This window comes from Vulpes lagopus, chromosome 2 (genome assembly GCF_018345385.1).
Source record: "Vulpes lagopus strain Blue_001 chromosome 2, ASM1834538v1, whole genome shotgun sequence".
Lineage (NCBI taxonomy): Eukaryota > Metazoa > Chordata > Mammalia > Carnivora > Canidae > Vulpes > Vulpes lagopus.
Genome location: NC_054825.1, coordinates 31,047,241 through 31,069,774, shown reverse-complemented (window position 1 = coordinate 31,069,774; position 22,534 = coordinate 31,047,241). Strand labels below are relative to the sequence as shown.

The 22,534-nt window shown below is 36.4% G+C and overlaps 2 protein-coding genes across 12 annotated transcripts in view; one reads left to right on the top strand and one right to left on the bottom strand.

Moving 5' to 3' along the window:
• Positions 1 to 22,534, top strand: part of LCOR (ligand dependent nuclear receptor corepressor) — a 149,130-nt gene that overhangs the window by 57,699 nt on the left and 68,897 nt on the right. For 8 of the 11 annotated variants that reach the window (XM_041745452.1, XM_041745450.1, XM_041745454.1 and 5 more), the window contains 2 exons: positions 14,961 to 15,026; positions 15,367 to 15,446. Coding sequence is in view for 4 of the 11 variants with exons in the window: in XM_041745450.1 (XP_041601384.1) it covers positions 14,961 to 15,026; positions 15,367 to 15,446 (146 nt within the window). In the remaining 7 variants the exon portion in view is untranslated. The remainder of the gene's footprint in view (positions 1 to 14,960; positions 15,027 to 15,366; positions 15,447 to 22,534) is intronic. The other 3 variants (XM_041745458.1, XM_041745456.1, XM_041745455.1) reach the window with 1 other exon arrangement.
• Positions 8,738 to 9,178, bottom strand: LOC121484522 (60S ribosomal protein L30-like; the record flags this gene model as incomplete). The annotated part of the gene is made up of 1 exon (XM_041743905.1): positions 8,738 to 9,178. A coding segment is annotated over one exon (396 nt), but the record flags the coding sequence as incomplete, so codon positions are not given.

Below are 22,534 nucleotides of genomic sequence, written 5' to 3'. Positions count from 1 at the left end.
CTAAGTACTGTTTTTAACACCTTTCCTTCCCATTCCATAACTAGTGCATCATCAGAGCAAGTTGGTTTTATCTTCAAAATGTATTCTGTATCCAGCCATTGCTCTCTACCTTCATGACTTCCATACTCGTTCTAGCCACCATTTATCTTGTGCCAAAGCTATAGTAATAATAGTCCTTTAATGTTGTTTTCCTCGTAATCCGTTATCTGTGCACCCACCTGGTGATCTTAAACAATATAAATATGCTTGTGTTACACCTCCATCAGTACCCAAATGTAAAACTAGATGACTTGTTAAATTCAAAATCCTAACTATGGCCTACAGGATCTTACCTCTAGATTTCTTTTTTTTTTTTTTTTTTTATTTATGATAGTCACAGAGAGAGAGAGAGAGGCAGAGACACAGGCGGAGGGAGAAGCAGGCTCCATGCACCGGGAGCCTGATATGGGATTCGATCCCGGGTCTCCAGGATCGCGCCCTGGGCCAAAGGCAGGCGCCAAACCGCTGCGCCACCCAGGGATCCCTTACCTCTAGATTTCTGACTTCATCTTTTACTTTCTACCTTACTCACTTTGCTAAGACCATTCCAGCTTTTTTGCTTTCCCAAATATACCATAGCTCATACTATATGCTGCTTCAGCACTGTTCCCTGTCTAGAATATTCCTATCTTGGGTATTCCTCACTTCATTCAGTACTCAAAAATGTTGCTTCTTAAAGTCTTTTCCTGACCTCTCTAAGGAATCTCTTCTTAAGTCCCTGCCTAACATTTCCCGGTGTTCCATATCCATTAGGGTTTATCAAGACTTAGTTGTTATCCTGTTACTGTGCTTTTTTTTTCTTCAACCATTACTATTTCTACTTCTCCTTATCATACATTTATCATCATGATCATCATCATTTATATCATTTGTCTTCCTTGCCAGAATTACGAAGTTCCATAATAGGAACTATTGTCTGTACTGTTCACAGCTGCATCCCTAATGTCTGACTCATAGTAGACACTCGATATCTATATGGTTCTGGTTCGCCAAGAAAAGGAGGCACAGAAATAATTGAAAACCTTTTTTACTTTATTTAACCTAAAAAAACAAGAGAGCAAAAGAAATTGTCAGTCTCCCACCTTGTATTACGTTTTTTGTATGTTTGAGAAAATATGTAATGACAACGGCTATTATGAATTCAGTAATGCTTTTTAAGGAAATATGTATTTTGTTCATGGCATAATGGCGTTTGGAGAAATAGTGGCTGTATATACAAGCACATTTTTATTTAATTTACAGACAGTGCTCATATGGATTTACTGACCTTGTAATGACGGAGTTCCTCTAAGGAATTGTGGCCCACAGATTGTGAACTCCTGGTGTAATTGACTCATTCCTAATCAACTTCAGATTTGCATTTAAATGGCTTCTTTTTAGCATAATTACCCTACCCAAGACAGTTTGATATAACAGAAAAAATGAACCCAAACTGCCCTTGGATTTCCAAAGAATTAAATTCATCTGACCTAGCTACTTACTACCTTTGTGCTTTTGGTTACTGAACATCTTGAAATCTCATTTATGGCATTATATATGTAAATATAATTATATGAAATTATTTTGGTAATGTATAGCTACTCAATACATATTCCTTTTCCCTTCTTAATGTAGTAATACCGCTGTTTTTCAGGACCTCATCTTTCTCAATTTATTTGTCTTTACTGTGATTACAGCTTTGTACAGAAAAACGTGTTCTGTCATCTCTGTTCATGGACCAGTAAAACAAGCCATTAATTATGTTCTGGTTTTAGTTCATAGATACAGGGAACTTAGTTGAGTTGGAACAGAAAATCATCCCTTTTTTTTATCAGATACCAATTACGCTTCTGTTTTATTTACTTTATTTAACTATTTCTTTGGGTCTTTAACATGCCAGACAAAAATTAAAAAAAAATATTTTATTTATTCATGAGAGACAGAGAGGCAGAGACACAGGCAGAGGGAGAAGCAGGCTCCATGCAGGGAGCCCGGTGTGGGACTCGATCCATAACTCCGGGATCAGGCCCTGAGCCAAAGGCAGAGGCTCAACAGCTGAGCCACCCAGGCATCCCAAAATGGAGTCATTCTAAATAGAATATCTCAAACCACTCAGGTAAATAAAAGAGTATAGGAATTAGGAAGTGTATGTTTATATTCATTCAACAAACATTTATTGACTATAGGTTAAGGAATAGACTGATACTAAGAGAAAGATAAATAAACTCCAGTTCTTTGCTCAAAATCTAGTGGAAAAAATGCCAAAAATAGGGATCCCTGGGTGGCTCAGTGGTTTGGCCCTGCCTTTCTTTGGCCCAGGGTGCGATCCTGGAGACCCAGGTTCAAGTCCCACGTTGGGCTCCCTGCATGGAGCCTGCTTGTCTCTCTCTCTCTCTCTCTCTCTCTCTCTCTCATGAATAAATAAATAAAATCTTTTTTAAAAATTGCCAAAAATAATTACAGTATAGTTTATAATAGTGCAAGTAGCACCGATGAGGATGTTCCTAACTTTGGGGCTTGAGGGATGAGATAAAGGGTGCCTCAGAATGAACTAGATTGAGAGTTGTAGGAGAACCTCTAGGCAGAGGACATGCTATGCTTAAAAGGCATGGAAGCATTGACATGTATGTAGTAATTGATAAATCAGTCTGACTAGAGCATAGTGTATGTAGATAGAAAAGGTGTCAAGGGAGATGGAAGAGGTAGTTTGAGACTAGACAGTCAGTGATCTTGGATGTCATCCAGGAATTTGAAGTCCTCACTAGTATTAAAAACCATTGAAGGTTCTTAAAACTGAGAAAAGATGGAAGAAGTTTGGCAGCAGTGTGAAGAATGGATTCTGTTGAAAATTGGTGGTATAGAGGATGCTGGAATAGTAAAATTAATGAAAAGTTAGGTTATTAATAGGTAGTGGGTGACTTGAAAAGAGCCTGGGTTGTAGAATCACAGTCCTGGTTTTAAACCTTGGCTTTGCCTCTTTGTAGTTGTTATGAAAAAAATTAGCTTCTTTGATTTTCCACTTTCTTATCTGTATGAGGTTGTAATAATACTTCACAGTGTTCCTCTGGAGATTTTGTTAGTTACAGTGTGTATGAAGTACCTGATAGAGTGCTTGCTTGATGCCAGCTAAGGACTCAATGATATTCTGAACTACATACACTGTAATCATTAAGGTAAAAAAATGGTGAAGGCCTCAATTTAGGGATGGAAGGGAGAATAGATTTGGATAGATCATTCTGAATTAGAATGAATAGGACTCACTGACTGGAAGACTTGATGACTCATTTAGGGAAAGAATGGAATCAGACAGATTTGTAATCTGAATAATTTGGGATGAAGGGTTTAGGGATGTCATTTTTCTGGCAAGAAATACAGGAGGAATCACTGGTTGAGCTGAGGTAAAAGAAGTGAAATGATTTTGATTTGGACTTTCTGAGGTATTTGGGATATCTTGGTGATGATGTGAATGAAGCAGGCAGTTAGCAATAAGGTCTGGGGCAAGAGATAAGAGATTGGAGAGTTATCAGTATATGCATGGCAGCAGAAATGTGTGTAAATCTTAATGGCAGGGCATATATTTTAAATACATTCTCTATTCCCACACTACTGAGCTCTGTAATAATACTTGATTGGTTCTTGTTATTAAATGTGTGAGATTTAAAAAATAGTATCTTTTAGGGTGGCTTTGTATAAAAAAAGATAATGCATAGTCACTTTGACTTCTAATTTAAGGTTCACTTTACCTAGTCATAAATTTAGAACCTAGTTCTCCTAAAATACAGATCTTGCTCTAATTTTAAACTTGTAATAAATATTTTAACTTTTTAAAAAAGATTTTATTTATTTATTCATGAGAGATGGGGGCAGGGCAGAAATACAGGCAGAGGGAGAAGCAGGCTCCATGCAGGGAGCCTGATGTGGGACTTGATCCCGGGACTCCAGGATCATGCCCTGGGCTAAAGGCAGGCACTAAACCGCTGAGCCACCCAGGGATCCCTAGTTTAACTTTTTAAAACATTTTAATCTGTAACTGTGAATTAAAATTTTTATATTTAAGATTTTTTTAAAATTCATTTGAGAGAGAGCGAGCACAAGCAGGAGGGAGAGTCAGACAGAGAGGGAGAGGATGACTCTTCACCCAGCAAGGAGCCTGATGCAGGGCTTTATTCTAGGACTCTGGGACCATGACCTGAACTGAAGGCAAATGCTTAACCAACTGAGCCACCCAGGCACCCCAAAACATTATAGATATTTATCAATCAAGATTACTTATTATAATTATTATTTTTAAAGATTTTATTTATTTATTCATGATAGACACAGAGAGAGAGAGAGAGGCAGAGACACAGGCAGAGGGAGAAGCAGGCTCCATGCAGGGAGCCCCAAGCGGGATTTGATCCCGGGACTCCAGGATTACGCCCCGGGCCAAAGGCAGGCACTAAACCGCTCAGCCACCCATGGATCCCAAGATTACTTATTATTAACAGCTTTATTGAGATATAATTTACACACCTTATAATTCACCCATTTTTTTTTAACTTTTTTTTTTAAATTTTTATTCATTTATGATAGTCACACACACACACACACACACACAGAGAGAGAGAGAGAGAGAGAGGCGCAGAGACACAGGCAGAGGGAGAAGCCAGGCTCCATGCACCGGGAGCCGGACGTGGGACTCGATCCTGGGTCTCCAGGATCATGCCCTGGGCCAAAGGCAGGAGCTAAACCGCTGCGCCACCCAGGGATCCCCTAATTCACCCATTTTAAGTGATTTTTATTATATTCACAGACTTGTGTAACAATTACCAAAATAAAATTTTAGAATGTATCTATCACTTCAAAAAGAAATAAGGTGTCCATTTGTAGTCATTCCCATTTTCACTCCTAGCTGTAGGAAACCACTAACCTACTTTCCATAGATTTGTCTTTTCTGGACATTTAAAATAAATGGAATCTAATATAGTATTGTCTTTTATTTCTGGCTGTTTTCACTTAGCATAGGCTTTGAAATCCATCCATACTGTAATAACATTCCATTTGTATTATGCTGAATTACTTCTTAATACAAAATAATTAAAGGATTAGTTCCCTTAAATCATTCTTATACTTAATGTTTTCTTTAGAGCAAAAATAGGAAAACCTGAGAATAAGTGAATTAAGCTTCTGTCGTAAGTTAGAAAAAAAACAACAGAATAAACCCAAAGACAAAGAAAGATAATAAAACTTAGAGTGAAAATGGATGAACCAGGGGCACCTGGGTGGCTCAGTCGGTTAAGCACCAGCCTTTGGCTTAGGTCATGATCCCAGGGTCCTGGGATTGACCCCAGTGTCGGGCTCTCAGCTCAGAGGTAAGTGTGCTTCTCCCTCTCCTTCTGCCTTTTCCCCTGACTTGTGTTCTTTCTCTCTCACTCAAATAAACAAAATCTTAAGGAAAAAAAAGAAAATTAACCAGGAAACAAAGAAAGGATAGAGAAGATAAAAAATTCAAAGGTGAGTTGGGGGTGGGTAGTGGGGAATAAGAAAATACTGTGACAAGATTGATCAAGGAATAAAAGACAAAAATACTGTTACAAAAATTGAAGGCTAAGGAGATAAAGTAGGAGATTTAAAAGATAAGAGATTTATAGCATTACGTATAATAGCCAAAAGGTGGAGGCAACCCAAATGTCCACAGATAAGATGAATAGATTACGAAAATATAATCTATGTATTAATGGCATGTTATTCAGCCTTAAAAAGGAAGGGAAGGAATCCTGTCACATGTTGCAGCATCCATGAACCTTGAAGACATTATGCTAAGGTAGAATAAACCAGTCACAAAATGACAAATACTGTGAGATTCTATTTAAGAGGTAGGTAGAGTAGCCACATGCATAGAGACAAAAAAATAGAATGGTGGTTGGCAGAGCTGGGTTAGGGGGACTAGGGAGTAATTGTTTAATAGTGTTTCAGTTTTCCAGATGAAAAAAGTTCTGCAGATGGATGATGTAAAAACAAATATATTTAATGATATACTTAATGTCTAAAATGGTAAATTTTATATTATGTATATTTTACAAGTACAAAAAAGAATGAAAATACTACCAACACTCATGCCAATATTTTGAAATTAAAGAAAACTATAACTTGCCAAAAGCTGACTCAAGAAGAAATACAAAGCTCGAATGGTTCTATAACTATTAAATAAGTTTAATAGTTCCAGCTCTTCTCTCAAAGAAAACACCCCAGTTGGTTTTACATGTGGGTTCATCTTTTTTTTTTTTTAAGATATTATTTATTTATTCGTGAGAGACCCACAGAGAGAGGCAGAGACGTAGGCAGAGGGAGCCTGCTGCGGGACTCCATCCCTAGACCCCAGGGATCACGCACGCCCTGAGCCAAAGGGAGACACTCAAACCACTGAGCCACCCAGGTGTCCCTCATGTGGGTTTATCTTAACTTTTAAGGAAGAGAGTAGAGTTATTTCTATGAAGTCAGATACTAAACCCAAACAGAGAGACATTATGAGAAAAAAGTTACAGGTCTGTTTTACTCATGAAACAGATTACCCATTTAGTAAAAGAAACAATTCTTTATTATTTTGTTTTATGCCTTTATCTTTGAATTCTTCTGATAGTGTTATTGCCACCTAGTTTATTGCTTTCTTTCTTGTTTTCTCATATCTTTGCCTCTTCAGTTTCAACATATGTGTCACTTTAAGCTCATTATAAACTGCATATTGCTGTACCCTATGTGACAACCTTTCACTCAATCCAGTCAGTTAATATTTACTGGAGGTAACGTGTACCTCTTTGATATTCTTCCTGAAATTGTTTTTTGTGTTTCTTATTTAGTATGCTTGCTTTTTGTTTAATTTTTACTTTTGTAGTTGACCTTTTTTTTGGTTACTGTTCTTTATTTCTTCTGGTGATTTGGAATTCTTCATCTTTACTCATTTTAAGAAAACTTATCTTAAGCTTACATTTCCTTAATATCAAAGATGAGTGACTATTACACATTGATCCCTCATCTCACATACACACTTGATCTTAACACACTTTATTACTTAAGCATATCTTATTCTTACTTCTTTACCTCAGATTTCATTGTAATAATTTGGGATGTTATTCCTAAATCATTGATTTAAAAATTATATTGTGTTCACCTATTTAAAGAATCTTTTAAATTAAACCAAATCCCTGTATTAGTAAAATTTCTTACACTTAACTATATACTGGTATGTTGCTTACCATTTTTTATATAAACAAATTTTTTTAAGATTTTATTTTTTTTCTTTGAAAGAGCGAGCAGGGGCAGAGGGGAGTGGGAGAAGCACACTCTCCATTGGTCAGGGAGCCCAATGTGGGCTTGATCCCAGGATTCCGGGATTGTGACCTGAGCTGAAGGCAGATGCTTATTAATCCTCTGAGCCACCCAGGTGCCCCTAAACAGTGTTTTCTTAGGAAGTCTTTGTTCTGAATCATTTTTTATTAGCTAAACTACTTTAAGTAACTTACCCCAGTGTGAATGCTGTCCTGCTTTTCAAATCAGAACATATCCAGTAATTTCTTTCTTTTACCTATGCCTTTTTGAAAATAGACTGGCTAAAAAAAAAGTATGTTGTTTTCTTTTTGTTTTGTTTTACACTCAGAATTTTGTGAACATATTTCCATTGGCTTTTAGCATTTACTTTTACTGATGTAATGACTGACAGTCTAAATCCTTTTTCTCTTAAGGAAAAAGGAAAATCTTCCCTTATTTGGAGCTTTTAAACTTCTATTCTTGAAATTGAGATATTTTACCAGGAAAGTACTATGTATACATGCTTTTCCTCCTTGAGTATTCTGCACTAATATTTCTCAGAGCCCACTTTTTAAAAAGATTTTATTTATTTACTCATGAGACACAGAGAGAGAGAGAGAGAGGGGCAGGCAGAGACACCGGCAGAGGGAGAAGCAGGCTCCATGCAGGGAGCCCGACGTGGGACTCGATCCCAGGACTCCATAATCATGACCTGGGCCGAGGGCATTGCTAAACTGCTGAGCCACTGGGGCTGCCCTCAGAGCCCACTTGATATGAAGACTCAAGATAGTATTTAGCATTAGGGAGTTTTCTTCTTGTTCTCTACTTTCCTTTTCAAAAAAATTTTAAAAAATTTATATTCTTTGCTTTTTCTTGTTCTGAAAATCCTGTATTACTTTTTTTTTTTAACTTTTTTTTTTTTTAAATCTTTATTTATTTATGATAGTCACAGAGAGAGAGAGAGAGGCAGAGACACAGGCAGAGGGAGAAGCAGGCTCCATGCACCGGGAGCCCGATGTGGGATTCGATCCCGGGTCTCCAGGATCGCGCCCTGGGCCAAAGGCAGGCACCAAACCGCTGCGCCACCCAGGGATCCCTACTTTTTTTTTTTTTAAGATTTTATCTATTTATTCATGAGAGACAGAGAGACAGAGAGAGAGAGAGAGAGAGAGAGAGAGAGGCAGATACATAGGCAGAGGGAGAAGCAGGCTCCATGCAGGGAGCCTGATGTGAGACTGGATCCCGGACTCCAGGATCACACCCCGGGCTGAAGGCGGCACTAAACTGCTAAGCCACCAGGGCTGCCCATCACGTTTTACATTATTGAATGTCCTGGCCACCTCATGATTTCTGGGTCTTTAGATTCACTATATATTATTAGGATATTTCTTAAGTTAGTTTTCTTTTCCTTTTTTTTTTTTAAAAAAAAAAAAAAAAAACAAGCTGTGGCCAGTTTTATTAAAGAAAAATTTTGCATGATTTACTTTTCACCAGTATGTTCTGGCATGCTTCTAATGATATCAGAATCACCTGGATCAATGATAGCCAGTGTACATACTCTGTAGTATTTACCACATGCTGTGCCCAATTCAATATTATTGCCGCTGTAGTGATGGACACCGGTTTTGGCCAACATGGCGTAGTATTCTATTTCAGATTTCCTCAAAGCCGGGCAGTTGTTTGCCAGGATGACCGATTTCGCTTTGCCGTGTCTGATCATTTTCAGGGTCTGCTTGTACCCCAGCACATACTTTCCACTTTTCACAACCAATTGGAGCCTAGAGTTGATCAACTCCAGTGACTTTTTCGTCCTTTGCGGCCACCATCTTCCTGCCTTAGATGCAGGATGGCCCCAACCAACAGCAGCTGCCTTAAGTTAGTTTTCTAAATCAGTAATTTATTATATATATTTTTTCTACATAATACCTCTATTTGGTTATTTGGACAGTTTTTTCTTTTTTCCTTCTCTCCCAAGCACATATTCTCTACTTTTTTCAAAGTGGTATGGTCTTTTTAAAGTGCCGTTCTTGGGTGCCTGGGTGGCTCAGTTGGTTAAGTGTCTGTCTTCAGTTCAGGTCATGATCCCAGGGTCCTGGGATCGAGTCCCACGTTGGTCTCCCTACTCAGTGGGGAGTCTGTCCTGCTATTTCTGCCACTCCCTCTATTTGTGCTCACTCTCTCGCTCTCTGTCAGATAAATAATCTTTAAAAAAATAAGGAAAAAATAAGATATTCTTCCCTGGTCCCAGTAGAAATACTATTTATACTTTTTCTTCTAGTATTTTTTTTCTTCATTAATTCTGTTTCAGTTTGGGCCATTAGTTGTAATTAGATTATTGTTTCTCCTCATTGTATCAAGTCAGGTTTTTACTTTTTTCATTAGTTCATGTGCTTGGTAATTTGGAGAGTGAAAATTGTGCCATAGATGGGCTCTTCAGAAAGCATGGGCTAAGAGCAGATGCTCAGGGAGAGAGGAAGAATTCTTGGTGAACATAGTTGTCCAGCACTGGTGGGTGGGGGAGGAGGTGGATTGCCTTAAGTAATGAGAAGAGGAGCCTGGCTTTTCTTTATTACCTATAGAAGTCCATTCACATTTCTTTGGTTATACAGTACACTGGGAAAGCTGGAAACATCTGTAGAGAGGGGTTCTTTGCCTTATATTACCTTGGATGAAATAGAAATGATTATACAATCTAGTGCTTTTCAGTTGTTTTGGGGTTCCCTTATAATGGAGTTCAGTCTGGTGATGGCAAGTTATATACCTGAATTTTAAGCAAAGAACTCCAGATACTGTCAGTCCCCTCTTTACCAGGGTATTAGGTGATGATTGTTACCAGCAAGTACCTCCAAACTAGTATTATATAAAATGATACTGTTAGAGATTGAACTCTTTTACACCAAGCATCAAGTTTTACAAGATACCAAGGACCTTGATGTAAAAATTGCTAGTTTTCTGTTGTGTTCCTAGTTTTCTTTGAGTGCCTTTTTGTTTCTCAAACTGCTAATCTCTATACTCTTACCTCAGAGAAAAGGTTCCCAAGACTCGTGAGCCATTTTTTCATTCCATCCATAATATTTTCTTTATTTCAGAAGTACAGGCTATATTGCTTATTGAAGTTGATTATGATTTGATATGGTGTTGTCCTGTTAATTTTTCATAACTTGCATTTCCTTTATTGGTTACAAATAAAGAGGGTAGCGAGTATGATTTTGGTTGAAGAGGGAATATATGAAAATTTTTAATCTTTTGTTTTTGAGAGCTGTATGATTAAATTAGAAGCTAAAAACCAGACATGTAGAGTCCTAGGATAAGAGAAAAAAAAAATGTGGGAAACAGGAAGACCTGTCTAGCCTTCCTAGAGTGTTAAATCTCCTTGAGGAGATAAGACATAAATGTATGAAAAGAAAAGAAAAAAAAAGGTTTAGATAGCCTATGGCAAATTTTATTTTACAGAATACTTGCATTAGACAGCACTTCACATGTGATGGAAAACAAAACATAAACAATTGACATTTATTTAAAAGATAAGAGTGATAAGTGAATTCTGAGGGTAAGAAAACTGGAAACCCAAGCTTCATGAGGGCAGGTACCATGTCTGTTCACCATTGCCTAAGTGCCTACCACTGTCCCTGATAGGTAGTAGGCTGTCAGTTAATGTATAATGAATAAAACTTATGTATTTATTGAACAAATTGAAGAGTACCTTGAAGAAGATGCAAAGGCTTGAGAAAATATTAGGAATTAGAAGTGATGACCAGCTACATCAGAATACTAATGTGAATGGATCTGTGAGAATTGAGAACAAAGTTCTGAGAAATAAGGCTTCTAATGGTAGTTCAGAGCCAAATTATAAGAAGCTTTGGTTGTTGGGCTTAAGAATTTTGGATTTGTTTTTTAAATAAAGTAGAATTTCTCTGAACAGATTGTCAAAAAGCAGTGTTTTAGGAATAGTCTGAAACCACAGTGGTTGCTGTGAGGAAGAGACTGGAGACCAACTTTGAGATCATTTGTAATGTTGGACAGGAATTCTTTGGACACTAGTTATGTCCAAAAAGTATTAATATTTCCTTGTATGTAACATATAACATAAAGATGCTTTATAAGCCCTAGTGACTGAACATAATGACATAGCTGTCTTTTTCAGTATTTATTTAATTTTCCATGGCATTTTGTTATTGATCTCATGGCTTTTCTGTGAGATCATGTTATAAATTTTGAATACATTTATTCTTCCTTTACTTACCTTTTGTTAATGTCAAGTATAGCACATGAGCCATTTCTTGTTGCTATGCAACTACTAAATTCAATATTTAATAGTAATAAAACTGAGTAGCATTAAATTCAGTTAATAAAGAGTAGCAAAATATAGCTTTATAGTTTGTAATCGGCAATATTTGTAAGGTTTAACGTATGTTACAGATATGAGCAATATAAGAGTGACCTATTTACAGTTGCTTTTCTGATTAGAATTAATTATGATTAAAATACTAGTTTTTTTCCTGTTTGATTCCCTTTGGTCTTTCCCTTTCAGGGTTGGTTGGTTTCTTTCTTTCTTTCTTTCTTTCTTTCTTTCTTTCTTTCTTTCTTTCTTTCTTTCTGAGATTTTATTTATTTATTTATTCATTCATTCATTCATGAGAGACCCAGAGAGAGAGAGGGAGGCAGAGACGCAGAGAGAGAAGCAGGCTCCATTCAGGGAGCCCGACGTGGGACTCGATCCTGGGTCTCTAGGATCCCGCCCTGGGCTGAAGGCGACGCTAAGCTAAACCTCTGAGCCCCCCCCCCCCCCCCCCCCCCGGGCTGCCCCCTTTCAGGGTTTTTTGATACGTGATTCAGTTTTTGTTAGTGTCTTTGTGTTATTGATGGAGTTTTTATTCTGTTTTCTTATTCCAAATTCTGTTATCTTTTATAATTTTTATAATTGTCTCTCTCAAAGCTTTTATTTGCTTTTTTTTTTTTTTTGGTTCCGAGTATTTCTTGCTGCATTTACATTTTGCCTTTTCAAGAATTTATACTTACTCTAAAATTTCAATCTTTCTTGTTATTTATTTATTTAAAGATTTTATTTATTTATTCATGAGAGATAGAGAGAGAGAGAAAGAGAGGCAGAAACACAGGCAGAGGGAAAAGCAAGCTCCATGCAGGGAGCTTGATGTGGGACTCAATCCTGGGTCTCCAGGATCACACCCCGGGCTGAAGGCGATGCTAAACCACTAAGCTACCTGGGCTGCCCGTGTTTTTTATTTTTTTTAAAGAGATTATTTCTAGGTAATCTTTATAACCAACATGGGCCTCAGACCTACAGCCCTGAGATCAAATCAAGGTCCACTCACTGAATTGGCCAGGTGCCCCTGCATTATTATTCTTATAATGAGATAAAATACGGTTTCTAAGGACCATCTTTTCTACTCCTTTATCTCCCAGATTGGTGATTGTATTTGTGGTAAGGAAATGCTGACTGTGTATGGATCTCACCTGGCTGTATTTTAAATTAGTGGTTCTCCCTCCCCTTGAGCATAAGAGTAAAAACTTTTTTTAAAATTTAAATTTTACTCAGTTAACAGACAGTCCAATATTGTTTTCTGGAGTAGAATTCAGTGATTCATCACTTACATAAAACATCCAGTGCTCATCAAAGAGAGTGCCCTATCCTTTTTTTTTTTTTTGAGAGTGCCCTATCCTTAATACCTTCAATCATCTATCTCATCTCCTGCACACATCCCTCCATCAACCCTCAGTTCTCTATTATTAACTACTATTTTTTTTTTTTAAAGATTTTATTTATCCATGAGAGAGACAGAGAGAGAGAGAGGCAGAGACACAGGCAGGGGGAGAAGCAGGCTCCATTCAGGGAGCCTGATGTGGAACTGGATCCCGGGTCTCCAGGATCATGCCCTGGGCTGAAAGCAGATGCTTAACCACTAAGCCACCCAGGCGTCCCACATGAAGATTCTCTCTCTCTTTTTTTTTTTTTTTTACATGAAGATTCTCTTATGTTTTATTTCCCTGTCTCCCTTCCCCCTCCTTCCCATATGTTGATTTGTTTTTTTCTTCAATTCCACATGTGAGTGAAATCATAAGGTATTTGTCTTTTTCTGACTTATTTCACTTAGTATAATACACTCTAGCTCCATCCATGTCACTGCAAATAGCAAGATTTCATTCTTCTTGCTGGCTGAGTGATACTCCATTATGGCCTTTTTAAAAAAAAAATTATAAACCTGTAAGTCATAGTAGACTATTTGACAAAATACATAGTGCTCCAAAATACATAGTACATACTAGAAATTCAGTAACATTTTTGTATTTTTTTTAAAGATTTTATTTATTTTTTTGACAGAGCACAAGTAGGGGGAATAGTGGAGGGAGAGGGAGAAGCAGGCTCTCCCCTGAGCAGGCAGCCTGATGAGGTGCTTGATCCCAGGACTCTGGGATCATAACCAGAGCCAAAGGCAGATACTTAACCAACTGAGCCACCCAGGCACTCCTGTATTTTCTTAATTACAATAAAATTTTTATGCATTTGAAAAGTACTATGTACACTGAATGCACAAGGCATATTCTTTCTGAGGCTCATGCTTTAAGTACATATGGATCCCTTGTAACTGTTTGAGCTTCCAATGAGGTCCATAGTTTAGGAACCACTGCTTTTAATCCGTTATTGCTGTGATATAAAGATAATTCCTTTCTTCATTTCCCTCCTTTTTCTTTTCATGAACCATAGGAAAAAGCAAGATGGCCAAGATTTTTAAATTGTTTTTCATTGAGTTGTTCAGCAATGTTTGAAGTAATAGATCAGAAAATTTTTTTTTTAAAGATTTTATTATTTATTTATTCAGAGAGAGAGAGAAGCAGACTCCATGCAGGGAGCCCGACATAGGACTCAATCCCTGGTCTCTAGGATCACACTCCAGGCTGCAGGCGGCGCTAACCTGCTGCGCCACCGGGGCTGCCCAGAAAAGTTTTTTTTTTTAAATACTGATAGATTATAATATTTTAAATATTTAGGTTTAGGTATTTTTGGATTTTTTTTGTGTGTATAATTAGTGAGTTGTACCTTCATTAAAGAACTAGCAAGTAGTTAATATGGCAACGTGAAATAATTACAAAGGTCTTTTTCTTTTAAAATGCTACCTTATGACCTTTTTTGTGTATGATAGAGGGGTTCTTGGTGAGGTTTTTTCTTCTTTAAAAAACTACTAGCTTGAAAAACTTATAATCTCAGTTGATACTCAAACATGCTATTTAGATTAATGTAGAATGTTGTGGAAAATTTGAATGATTTGACTCTGGGAAAGTCGCCATTTTAAAAATAGAGTTTGGGCATTTATGTAAGGTATTTGGGATTTTGTAAATGATATCCTATTTGTAAAATAAAATTTTTGTATTTTGTAAAATGAATTTCCATTCTTTCATTGATTACAGGGATGTCTGTTTTGTATTGTTCTTGAAAGTGCTCTTAATTTGTTAATCATGGACAAAAATGCAAATGCTTCTTTTAGATTTGTCATTGACATTCTTTCCTCAGCATCCCTTCAGTAATAACCTGGGGATCCTTGAGAACTGGAAAAATACACTATCGTTTTTCTAGCAACAGATTGATATTACAGTACTGTAGGGAGTATTATTGTAATACGGATTTTTTTTCATCCTTTCAGGGTTTGAAAGTATTCTTGAAGGGCTGTTTGGACCTGCATTATTAAAAGATCTCAGTTTATTTAAAGGTATACAGTTTTTTTGGGGGGGGGGATATTCAAATTCTTCCTAGTGACATATATATACTTTTGTGATTTAAGCCTCCCATCTCCTTCTCTTTTTTATTCAACTTTATGTGAGTTAAATCTGTATCCCTGTAAGCATCTTTTTGTTAGTTGATAATGTAAATATATATATATTATTAATAAGATATAGTAACTAGTGAGCAGTTATTAAGAATTTTAAGACAAATAACCTGTCAACTACTTACAGGTTTTTCGTTGTTGTTAAGTATTTTTGAATTCTCATTTGTTTCTTGAAAAATTCCCTTTCATGACTGTTAATTTAGTATTCCAACTATTTTTGCAGACTGTGAACCTGAAAGCATTTCTGATTGGACTTTTGATGAAAATTGCCTATTCTGTTGCTTGAGAAGAGATAAAGTAAAGGTAACCAAAAAACTTGTGTAACTTACCTAGTATGGTATTTTATAGTTTTTATTTTTTCAAAATTTGATTACTTTGTTGGAGGATTTATAGGAAAAAGAAGACATGATTCCATACTTACAAAAGATTTGATAGTAACTCAGTTTTGCTATTTAGGTTGTTGGTAGTACGTTGATTAGCCTATTGAGAAATCTGTATCCCAACATACATTGCTTTATTTATGTAGTTCACCAAGCAGAATAATTTCTAGATCTCAAACTGTTGAATGTGTTTTAAATATGAAATATATGATAATTCAAATGATGGAAGTCATTTGTACAAAAAGAAGAGTAATAACATGGATCTGGATCAAGTAGTTACTAATTTATGTAGATTTATGACAAACCGTGGTTTATGCTGTAGTATAAGATGTTTCTTCATAATATTTGAACATGAGTGCTCTTTATATTCAATTGTAGAAGTAGGCCGTACCTTTAGGTTTCTATTTTTATTGCTTTGTGTTAAACAGAAATGGAGTTTTGGTTTACAACATTTCAGTTGTTGGAAACATTTATTAATAATGGTTTCCTATGGTATGTTTCTTTTTATAGTACTTCTATTTCCTGGTGTTTTCTTTTCTTTTCTTTTCTTTTTTTTTTCTTTTTTTTTTTTTAAGGAGGCACCAAGCCTAGCGTGGATCCCAATGTGGGGCTTGAACTCATGACCCTGAGATCAAGACCTGAGCTAAATTCAAGAGTTGGATGCTTAACCAGCTAAGCTACCCAGGCGCCCCTGCTTCCTGTTTTAAAGCTTTGGAAATGTTTTTAATTCCTTCCTCCCCCTTGCACACTTCTAACAGGATCATTGACCGGTCCTAGAAGTTCTTCCCTCATATGGAGTTTCATTCTTTTTTCTTTCCACAGTCATTACCCTAGTGCATACTTAGCATTATTTCTAGATTATTGAAATAACATGATTAGTCTCTCTCAGTTTTCTTCATTCTTTTATTTATTTATTTAAGATTTATTTACTCATGAGAGACACAGAGGGAGTCAGAGACATAGGCAGAGGGAGAAGCAGACTCCCCATAGGGCACCCGAGGCGGGACTCAATCCTGGAACTCCAGGATCACGACGTGAGCTAGAGGGCAGACACACTCAACCTCTGAACCACCCAGGAGTCCCTTCTTCAGTCTTTTAAACACTGCTACAAGTTTAAACTCCGCCCCCAACCTTCATCCTTCACATAGTGTGGAAACATTATTCCACACTCAGTCTCCAGTGACTTTTTAATTGTATTCTGGATTCATTAGCCTAATGTTCTGTGCCTCAGTACTCTCTACAGTTCCGTCCATTTCTCTTTGTAATGCTGCCCAACAAGTCTCCTATACAGTTTTCTTTCAGCTAAACTGGTGCAATCATTTGTAGTAAACAACATGCTTTTACTATTTAGACTACAGCATTGCATACTGATTGTTCTCTATAGCTTGAAATTCTCCTGCCCTTACTCTTAGCTTAAGCTTTCACCCTCCTGTCAGTATCAGTAGTGTATCTCTGCTCTTATTGCTGTTTCAACCTTTCACACTGTTGTAGTATTTATAACAATTATTTGTCAATTAATAGTCTCCCTTATTTTGTTCCTGGCTTTCTGTGTTTATGTCTTGTGTTCTTGACTACATTGTCAACCTCTGAAGACTGTGAACCATGTTATATACTTCTATGTTACCCTAGCTTTTATAACCACTGTACGTTATTCACCATTGTTCGCAAGTTGCTTTAAAATCCGAAAGCCAGTTTAAGAGCTTTTCAGTGTTCTTTGTGGCATCCTTTTCTTACTACATGAAAAAGTTGTTATTGTGACTATTCAGGATGGTCTCTTGTCATTGAATTAATGTGGAGAGTGTTCTGAAATTTAATGTGGTTTGAGAAAAACCAGAAATTAAGCAAGTATCAGTGAAGTTGAAGTTGACCATTTAAAACTGTGTGTGTGTGCACACGCATGCATGTTGTGACTGTTGAGCAAGTCATTTAATAGGCATTTTGGTAAAATAGAAGGAGCAAATATTAATTACCTTTTTTAGGGGTAAGATTGGGAGGAAAGCCCTTCTATGTTCAATAATTGAGTATAGTATATTCTTGTAATATGATTGAGTTTTCTATTGTATGAGGGTAAAATATTACATGAATATTTTTAGAAGATAAGGCAAGGCATGGAACCATGTGGCATTTAACACAGCTGTTATTGTTTTAGTCCCTCAACTTCTAGTTGTTTTCCTAATTAGAAGGAATATTTCCAATTTAGCTAGTTCTGGCAAAGCTGGTATTTTCCATTAGACACTTAACTACATAACTTTGTCATTTATTTTTTTCAGAGACAGCCATAACACCTATAGTGGAAAATAGGGAAAGAGAGAGCTTATTAGAAAATATAAATAGTCAAATGTGTATCTCTAATGGTGTTAGATTTAAAGAGATTGAACTGAAACTCTTTGCAGGCACTTGGAATATCTCATCTGAGAAGGACTAGAATGTGGAAATAAATAGATCCACTGGTTTGAAGCTTGCACTTTTTAAAGACTGGCTTTAAGATTCCACAAAAGGAGGAAAAGGAGGAAATCTTTGTGGCGTGTGGTAATAGCTAATAGGTGGCGGCATAGAACAAGATAGGGTGGCAAGGTGAGATATTCAGATATTTGGGAAAGCTGTTAGAAATATTGGCCTCATAATTGGGAAAGAAATGGAGGTTATGCATATTTTTTCATTTTGGATTTTCAGTGGATACTGAAACTGTTAAAATGGATAAAAGTAAATGCTTATCGATTTATCTATATTTACTTTATAAAATATATAGGTAAAAAATCCAAAGTAAGCTCTTTGGAAAATAGAACAGGGGTTCACCTTTAAATTAGTACAGCAATTGTTGACCTATCCTTCAAGATCCTATAGTGGTTAGAAAATACAGTTTTTAAGGGATAGGAAATAACATTTTTTTGAGCATCTACTATGTGCCAGTTACTTTTATTTGTTCCCATTTAAATCCTCAAAACAATAGTATAAAGTTGGTTAAAGGCATCCCAGTTTTGAAAATAAGAAATTGGAAGGGTCGCAGAGACTGTTACAGGTAATATCACATGGCTAGAATTTGATACATGTTTTTAGAATATGTGCATTTTGATAACATAACTAGGAACAGGATCACAGAAAGTGGAGAGCAGGAATTAAAGTAGAACTTGGAATCATTCAGTTCGAAAGAGAGAATAACAGTGTAGATGGACATGAGTTTATTTGAAATAACCAACCTCAGCTATGCCTAGGAATCTGTTAGTACCTGCCTCACGAGCTGGCTTCTTTCTTTTCTGTTTGTTTGGCACATAGTAGGCACTATGTAAAATATTTACTAAATGAGTAACTTTACTAAATAAGGCTGGGAGAATTATATTAATAGCTAATTTTTGAGTGCTTACATTTGACAAGCAGATATACACAGTTGTCCATGTTTATTCACTCATGAGGATTTTATACTTTTTTTAAGCTTCTTTTCTGAAATAATTTTAGTCTTATAAACAATTGCAAAAACAATAGAAAGAGTTCCTGTATAACCTTTACGCCGACTCTCCAAATGTTAACATGTTATGTAACCATAGTACAATTCTAAAAATCAGGAAATTGATGTTGGAGCTTATATTATTTAATCTGTAAACTTTTCACAGTTAGCCAGTAATCTCAGTAATGTTATGTTTCTGGTCCAGGATCCAGTCAAGGATCACACTTTGTATTTAGTTGTTATGTATTCTTAGTCTAGAATAGTATTTTTTGCTTTGCCTTTCATAAATTTTGAAGAATACTGACAAATTGATTTGTAGAATGTTCCCTCGATTTAGATTCGTCTGATGATTTCCTCATGATTGAATTTAGGTTATGCATTTTTGGCAAGAATTCCAGAGTGGTATTGTATCATCGTTAGTGCACCCTATCAGGAAGCATATAATGAAGTTTACTTTCATCAGTCAGTTAAGGTGACCAGTTTTCTCTATTGTAAGGTTTCTATTTTTTTCCATTTAATACTTAATATACCTTGTGGAGAGGTGCTTTGAGATTTTGTAAATATCTTTCTCATCATACTAGTTTCTCATCATATTACTAATTTTAGCATGCGTTGATGAATGTTGCTTGAAAAATTACTACCTAGTTTTTACCGAATGTTGATTTTCTATTCTTTCTTCTGCGTCTATTAGTTGGAATTCTACTCTAAGGAAGAGTTTTCCCTTCTTTTTTGTATGTATGTATTTATTTGTTTATCAATATGGAATCATGGATTCTTATTCTATGGATCATAATTCATTACAATCATTTTTTTTATTTTGTGGTTCAAATTGTCCTAGATTTGGCCATTGAGAGCTCTTTCAAGTTGGTTCCTCATCTTTTTTGATATGTTTTCTTTCTTTCTTTCTTCTTTTTTGAATAGCACTTTTCTTTTTGGCACCAAAAAATATCCTAGACTTATCTTTGCTTTCTCTGTCTCAACTCTGGATCTCTCCAAGGAACCTTAGTTTCTTTTCTTTCCTTTTTTTTTTTTTTTTTTAAGATTTTATTTATTCATTCATGAGAGACAGAGAGAGAGGCAGAGACACAGGCAGAGGGAGAAGCAGGCTCCATGCAGGGAGCCCAACGTGGGACTTGATCCCAGGTCTCCAGGATCACACCCTGGGCTGAAGGCGGTGCTAAACTCCTGAGCCACCGGGCTGCCCAGTTTCTTTTATTTTAGAGAATTGTAGAAGAAAGCAGGGTATAGGCACTGGGTGTCTTCATTGGTATTAGAGTATTGTTACCTTGGGTCTTCTCAGTTGTCTGAGTGAGGAAATGTTTACTTAAATATATGTACATACGCACCTATATTCTTTTTTTTTTTAATTTTTTTTTTTATGATTATTTATGATAGTCACAGAGAGAGAGAGAGAGGCAGAGACACAGGCAGAGGGAGAAGCAGGCTCCATGCACCAGGAGCCCGATGTGGGATTCGATCCCGGGTCTCCAGGATCGCGCCCTGGGCCAAAGGCAGGCGCCAAACCACTGCGCCACTCAGGGATCCCTATATTCTTTTCTATATCTACTAAAAACCATTTTGTGAGGCTTTTATTAATTGTGTTGATAGTATGAAGAGTTGATCCAGTATTAGTGAAAGGGTGTTGGAGAGATAGGAAGAATAAAAAATTGCTTTCAGTATTTATTGTCCCTAAAAATGGGCTACTTCTAAATAATAAAAAAATCTATCATATGTCAGTGCTTGTCTGGCTGAGATAGAATGAGATAACTCTTGTAGAATAAAGAGCATAGATATTTTACTCACTAGGGATGATGGGAGATACGATGTTACACCAAAATATAAAATAATTGTGTTAGTAGAAAGTTTGTTATAAGACTCTTAGTAATTTAGTATTTGACTAGCATTTTAGGGCAGTGTTTTAAGAACATAGGACTTGAGCTGAATTTTTGAAGAATACTTAAGCAGAGATGAGAGGGGTATATCCTAGGTGGAACAGAACTTTTATTTTTGGATATAACCAGAGATAAGATTGGGGCCAGATCATATAGATACCCTTAATTTATTAAATGTCTGGATCTTTGGTAGACCAGAGAGTGTATCAAAGAAGTAAAACACTGATTTCTCCTTATGGGTTGTTTGTGAGACCACCGGTGGCTAAGGGATCAAATTAGAGAGAGTTAAATTATCCATCGGACATGCTCAGAACCAGAGCTCTGATGTAGGTAGGAAATGTTGAGAGTAAAATCCCCTCCTTCATTCTAGTATATAATATTTGAAGAGATAGTGGATGATACAAGAAAATTTAGGTACTATAGCACTTAAGAGGGGGAGTGGATGATGCTTAATCAAGGAGATAGAACTCATCCTGAACCTTAAAAAGGCTCTATGTTTTAGAGTGATTGATTTGGTAGTCATTTTTAAGTTATAATGCAGAGGAATTTATAGTGATAAAATTATAGAAAGCTCTTGTAGTAATCCAGAAAATGAGCCTGAATTAGGGTCATTGCTGCGGAGATATATAAGGAAGGTATGTATGTAAGGGATCTAGAATAAAGGAAGTGTCGAAATAGTGATTACATGAGTATATGAGTAAGGAAAAGGGAAATGATACTGACGTTAAGTTTTCCAAGCTAGGATGACTTAGCATGGCAAATTCATAGAAGTCGAGAAATGAGAAGAAGAAAGGTATGGTGGCCAGTTTTTATAGTGATGATAATGAGATTATTTAGCTGAAAGTAGTTTGTGGTGAAAGTAAACATTTAATTTTAAGTGTCCAATACAGTTGTGGAAGTGTGGTTGAAATAAGATAGCTGAATACATATTTGTAGGGTTTCTAAATACAGGTAGTGATTGGAATACTTGAGCAGATGAATCTTTTGGTAAGGGATAAAGTGCAAAATAGTAAGAGCTGAAGACCTTCATTTAGGAAGTAAGAAGAATCAGGTTGAAAGGAAGATAGAAACGTAGAATAAGTGAGTTGCCCATCTTAGATCAGCTATCTCCCTGGCCCCATACTGTGTGATGAACATGTAGATGAGTTGTATTTGTTGTACTAACATGGACTCCTATGCTGTTTCCCCAGATAGGCCCTAAATGGATTGACAGGTACTCCTGAACATACTATAGGGGACTTTAAGAAAATAGCTTCTCAAGAATATTGATTGTGGGAGCCATAGTTATAAGTCTGACAGGGTTAATGAATAAGTGGATGTTGTGGGAGTTAAGAAATGGATATAGTCTACTAGTTTGAAAAGTTGTCAGAGAGCTTTGACCAGAGAACGAATGGGCAGTGGGTTTAAGTAAAGGTTTTGGGGGAGGAGGAGAAAACTTAAGTAATGTTTATACCCTTGGAAGAAAAGCTGGAAGAAAGGAAGACATTAAAGTTATTAAAAGGTGGGAACAGTTGAAGAAGGCAAGATTATAAGAAAATAAGAATTTAGTTACTGAGTGGTATGGGGACATTCCTGTTGAAATTAGATACATTGAGTATAATTGTAGGAGTTAATAGTTAGCAAGGAATAAACAAGGCAAGAATACCCAAGTATAAGAATCCTGGCTAACTGACTTGC